General features: G+C 48.1%; 1 protein-coding gene across 4 annotated transcripts in view; it reads right to left on the reverse strand.

Moving 5' to 3' along the window:
- Positions 1 to 5331, reverse strand: part of Nrg1 (neuregulin 1) — a 1050531-nt gene extending 1045200 nt beyond the window's left edge. For 3 of the 4 annotated variants that reach the window (XM_037211538.1, XM_037211536.1, XM_037211537.1), the window contains exon 1: positions 3922 to 5325. In XM_037211538.1, coding sequence (XP_037067433.1) covers positions 3922 to 4636 — 715 coding nt within the window. In that variant the 5' untranslated portion in view covers positions 4637 to 5325. Of the gene's footprint in view, positions 1 to 3921 lie in introns of all 4 variants that reach the window. The other variant, XM_037211542.1, reaches the window with a different exon arrangement.
- Positions 5332 to 6086: the final 755 nt, after the last annotated feature.

Genomic DNA, 6086 nt, shown 5'->3' on the forward strand with positions numbered 1-6086 from the left:
TCTGGATATATGGTCAGCATATAAATTGTCACTGAAATGGAAAACCGGACTTTAAAACATGTTGTTTAAGCCAACAGGAAGAATATGAGTAATAGGGAAACAAGGGAGATTTCCTGAAAAATGGATGGATTCTATTTGACAAGGGCAGCAACCTGCCCCAAGCACATCCTCTCCTCTCATTTGCTATAAATACACAGGCCTGGGGAGGCACAGCTTGGTGTTTGATCCTTGGGGTTATCTGACCTTCCCAGTCTTTGATAATGCATTAAGACATGTGGTAAAAACCACCCCTAAATTCAGAGGGTTTATAGATCTCCCCAAAATGATGCGAACTATCCCCTAGTGCTAGTAAAACACTCTACTCAAGTATTTAAATGTACTTTTAAAACACTGATATTCTGAAGAACTGTTTTCCCAAATGACCTATCTTGGTTTCATATTTTTATATAAACATAAATAAATACACATACAGTTTTTCTCCTCAACAGAAGGAGGTTGAATCTACTATAGATATTTGACAGCAAGATTTATACAGCTTTAAAAAAAAAAAGCAGTTACAAATACTTGGGAAATTAAATTTACATGTGTATTTATGAAATACCAGCCATCGAGCAAAATCTGTTCCTAGTTCTACTTCCCTAATACAGCTTTTATTGAGAATAATTTTCTTTAATGCTCACTGGAAAATCCCTGCAGCATTTTGTTTTGTTTTCATAACATTGTAAGGTCAGCACACTTTATTAAACAGTGATTGGAGGGCATTAGGAAGAGTAAGTATCATTTATCACAAATATTTGATAAGCCTGTTTATAATTCCCATATATAAAGATATCTTCATTCTCTATCATATAACACACAGACTTATATTGGCTTATAAAAATATGTTAGACAAATCTGTACGATTCAACTGTAGATGTTACTCGGCATCTGTACTGCTAGTCCTTTTTGGAAATCGGTTTCTGCCTCAAACAGCCACAATGCTTTGAAAACAAAAAGCACAGCATAGCAAACAATAACTTGTTTCAATAACAGAAAATTAATTGAAAAGTCAATTAGTCTGCTTTCCAGCTGAACATAAATTCCTTACTACATGTCTCAGTTCATTCAGGCGAGAAAGAAAAATAAATAAAAATAAATAAATAAATAACAAAGACTGAGAAGAATTCAAACAATTGTCATGAGTGTGTAATTTATTCAAACTTCAACTACCAAGCGAACAACCTATGAAATTCCATGTTGTCTTCTAAACACACTAGCAATTTCTGTCTCAAAGTGTCTATTCTATTATGTCTTTTGTTTTTTTAATATAGACACTACTGAAGAGTTCATAGTAGATAGAAGGAGAGAGAGGGAAATCGGGAAGCCTTTCTATTAGCTCAACCCTGAGGCGAATCTGTTGCCTGTGGAGTTCCTGTTCTACTGAGCAACTTGTAGGAAACAGCATTACAGCTGAGAGCGTCTGTCAGCTCTGGAAACTGTCCCCCTGGGTATGATATCACAAAATGACGTTGCTATATTCCTTCCCCAGATGGACACCATGGCTCAAGCCCGCACAGAACTGTCCCACCCCGAGGGCAGCTCCTGGTGTCAGATAAGGAACCTCTCACCTTCACTCTCTCTAAAATCTAGCCAGGAAGTACATAAGCAGCTTGACCAGGACAAAACAGCTCTAATTCTCTCTAGATGTTTTCCACTTGTCTGTGTTGCTTTGCCTGGTAGTTTCTGAATGGCACTGTTAACAGAGAACACACAGCTGGGTGGATTCACAGGTTTTCAAACACACACACACACACACACACACACACACACACACACACACACACACTTTCCACCCAACATTCTAAATGTGGGTTTACTGAACTCACCCTATACAAAGTAGCCTGTGAAGAGGACTCAAAAGAAACTTAGTACACTTTCACTTAGTCCTTAGGTAAGCCTCACACTGAGATATCATATGATACCTACTGTAAATTATGTAACACCAAAATAACTGAACCTTTGTAACTATACAAATCTAGCACAATAACATTATGACTTCTCAATCTTCCCAATCCTATGCAGATGATAGTATCAGTTCATCCAAAAGCTCACTTCCTCCTAACAAGCCATGATTTACAATTATGTATTCCCTTTGCCTGGCAAACTGAAGGGGCAACACTATCTACAGAGAGTAAAGCTTTTTGTCATTTTTTTTTTTTGTCTTTGAGGTACAAAATACCACATGATTTCTCCAGGCAGCATGGATTTTCCATGTCCAAACAGTCTCTAAATGCGTGGAAGGGCACTATTCCTGAAACCTGACATTTGTTTCTAGTTAAAAGCCATTACTAACAGCATTGCCAACTTAGTAACACACCCTCGACCCCAGGTGTCACTGCTAACCGCAATCCCCTCTGTGGTAATACCCCAGGATGCGCAGTAAATGATGTGAAACTCATATGGTTTGGGGGTAAAGTCAAAATCCTTCTTGAATTACATATAATAAAACATGTGAAAACTGAACGCTAGCGTGGCTTAGGGGTTTTATTTCAGACTCTGTAACAGAAGAACATAAACTGCAGTACAATGGTGGTGAGCTGTCATGGTCCCCAGCAAGACAGCTCCCGGGGAGCATTCCCCATGTTAGACAGTGACATCTATCAACCAGAGCTGGGGAATCCCAACGTCACTCAGAAGAGCCTCTGTCCACAGAGTGCTGCAGTCCTAACAGGTTTCTGGCACACCAGGTACACTGTCAACATAAAGGAACAGTGGGTGAACTTTGCTCTTGCCCATCATTAAAACCAAATCATTAGGTATTAATTAACTGCACCACAAATGGCAACCAGAAATCTGCGTTTAATTGGCTATCACCAGACACAAATTTAAAATAACTGACACACTCTGCGCCACAGGCAGGCAGAGTGTGTCATTATGCTAAGTTTTGTGAAAATTCAATTAATCCGACCATCTATTAGACAAATGTATAAAGACCAAGGGGGGAAAAAGCTATTAGGCATGTTAGAATGTGTAATATGTAATCATGCTAATTTACGGCTTGAGAAGGAATCCCTGCTATGTGTTAGTGATTATATGGTAATCAGGAAATGATACAGATATTTCAGTCCTAGAAATGGTTTTATGAATGGCAGAAACGCAATTCTACCTCAGACACGTAATTATATTCTCAGCTAATTTCTCAAATCTGATATGACACTCCTAAGTGAATACTCCTCAGTGGTTAAAATAGGAAAAGTCTGGGAAATCGTTGGCGAAACTTCTCATCTGAGAGTCTTTAAGGCCTAGATAAAAAGCGCCACAATTACACTCATCTGTTCTGGTTCCCAGACCAGGAGAAACATCCTCCAAAACCAAAATCCTGTGAACAAAATTCTTAACAGGATTTTCCCAAGAAACTTCACTCTATAATTCTCACATGCACATACAAACTCGCTACACATTCCACCTGTGTGTGTGGATATCAGTTAACCCAAAACTCTGCCATTATCTGCAGAGGCATCTTAGCCTCCTCGGGACTCTCCAGAAACAGCCCCTGACTTGCTGAGAACCACATTCTGAGATCAGAAGTAAAGAGAGAGCTTTTGGAAACCAGCGGGTTCCTCTTTCAGAGAAGCCCCCCACACGGGGACCCTAACCACAGCCAAGTTCAATAGCACAACACCTAAGAAAGCACCAGGCACATTCCCTAACAACTTACTGAACCAAACCCTGAGGGATTCAAAAGTTTTAGGCAGCCCAACAGAGAACCAAACTTAGGATTCCACCCAGAGCAAAAGCCCAGAGAGTCGGGAACACTGAGAAATCGCCCGACCCGGTGACACCTGCGAGACCTCCCTCCTCTAGGACCTGGGAGCGCCCCGCGCCCTGCAGCCGTCGAAGGGGACCCCCGAGGCCGGCCCCGGGGGCTGGCGAGGCACTTACCGCACCGCTTGCACAGCACCCGGCTGACCTCCTTTTTGAGGTTGCGGCCAGTCTCCAGTGGGGGGAACGAGGCTCGGAAGGCGGGCGGCGCGCGGCCGCTGCTGTTGGCATCGGGTTCCATGAAGAAGATGTACCTGCTGTCCTCCTTGAGCCGCCCGCAGGACGGGAAGGCTGGGTGGCCCCAGGTGTCCAGGCGCACGGTGAGCAGCGAGTCCTTCTTCAAGCCCCCAGTTTTCACCGCCCACACCTGGTGCACCTTCACCAGATAGGGCTCGGGGTCCCAGGCTTGGTCGGGGCTGGGCGCTGGGGATCCGGTGGGCAGGGTCCAGTTGGCAGCGGGCGGAGGGTCCTGGGAGGGCGGCGGGTCCTGGGCGTGCTGTCCCCGCGCCCCTGCCCCTGCCTCGCCGGCTGCCTTCCTGTCGAGTGCCCCCTGCTGCCGCCGCGGCGGGTGCACCTTTCCCTCGATCACCACCGCGGCGCGCCGGGCCAGCTCCTGCACCGAGCCCACGCTGGGCGGGGACGAGTAGCACACCGAGGCCCCCGCGGGAGCCGCCCGCTCGGCCGCCGCCCCCGGCGCCAGGGCCGCGGTCCCCAGCAGCAGCAGCAGCAGCAGCGCAGCGGCGGCGGCGGCAGCAGAGGAGGCGAACGGCCGGCGGGCCGGGGATGCGGGATGCTGGGGCTGGTACCCAGCGGGCGGCGCGGGGCGCGTCGCCATCTCATGGTGTGAGGTGCGTGCGGGCGCCTGTCGGTGCGGACTCTGCCTGGCTGGCTGGCTCCAGATGCCTCGCCTTGCCTGCCCCCACTCCTGCCCTGACCCTCCTCCTTTTATTTATTTATTGGGGGGGGGGAGGTAGGAGAGTTGTTTATCGGGGGAAGAGAGAGGGGTGGAACCACAAAAAGGCAAAGAGGCGAATTTTAAAAAGAAAGAAGGAATAAAAAGAAAAAGGAAAAGAAAAGAAAAAGCCTTTGCCACCGCCTCGGTTGCGGGAGTGACAGGTTCCCCCCCGCACCGCCGCTGCCGCCGCGCCCCGAGCCCTGCTGTCGGGGATGCTGTCACCGGAGGAGGAGTGGAGGTGGAGGCGCTGCTCGGCGGGGAACAGTCCTTTGTGTGGAGTGCTGCTGCGGCGGCTGCTGGGCTGCGAAAGCGGCGGGGACGAGAGCGCGGGGACAGAGCCCTGGAGGCGGAGTTGCGTGCCTGGAAATCGCTGGGTGGCCGAGGCGACAGCGCCCTGCGCCTGGCCTGCCTGTTTACCTGTGCTGCGAACTCGCCCCTCAGCGCGCACGCTGTCTGCCCTTCCCGGTGCTGATCCCGAGCCCGGCCCGGCTCGGCTCGGCCCTCCCTCAAGCTGGCTGTCGCCCTGACTGCTGCAAGGCTGCAGTCCGAGTGGGCTGCGGAGATGTACTGGGGAGTGAGAGGTGACGCTTCAGTGAGCAGGGGACCTGTTAGCCGCGCTGGATGCCCCAATGTAGGGAGGAGGCCAGGGTGGGACACAGGACGAGGGTCCTCGGTTCAGAAAAGTTTTGGATGGTCGGGTTACTTGGCAGTCAAAAGGGAGCAACATGTTCATGGAAGACAGGCAGCAATTAAAATAACAACTTTAAAACACGCCCCCTCTCTTCCCAGCGCACAGTCACTGTACACTTCAGGTATGACGCCTCTCTCTATTCATTCTTGTTTGACACTCAGTTTCACTATCCCTGCCGTTGCCTCCCCTGAAATATATGGTTCGCCATGATTTCAGGACTCCTGTTAACGCTCCTTCCACATCAAAGCTTAGGTGAGTCAAGTGCTTGCTCAGTAAGGCCATTTTATATACAGTTCACGGCACTTTTCTTTAAAGATCAAAGTTTTGGTGGGTGCTAGAACAAAAGGTCCCAGGCATAGCGTATGTTTAACATTTCACCCGAGTCCCCCACCCGCCCTTCCCTAACTCCTATACTACTAGGCTTAAGGACCTTCTTCCAAAGTAAGAATCCATCACATCTCATGCATATTTTTTTCCAGCAATATCATGCAAAAGAAAGAAAACCTTTTAGCATGTCGTGGTAAATGATTTGCCTCTCAAGGATGTTCTTTTACGTGTTCAGTAGCAGAATACAGCAGAGGGGAAAGTCGCTCCCTGAGCAATAGATGCGGATTGTGAAAACGGAAGCCTGCGAAAGCG

This window comes from Peromyscus leucopus, chromosome 17 (genome assembly GCF_004664715.2).
Source record: "Peromyscus leucopus breed LL Stock chromosome 17, UCI_PerLeu_2.1, whole genome shotgun sequence".
Lineage (NCBI taxonomy): Eukaryota > Metazoa > Chordata > Mammalia > Rodentia > Cricetidae > Peromyscus > Peromyscus leucopus.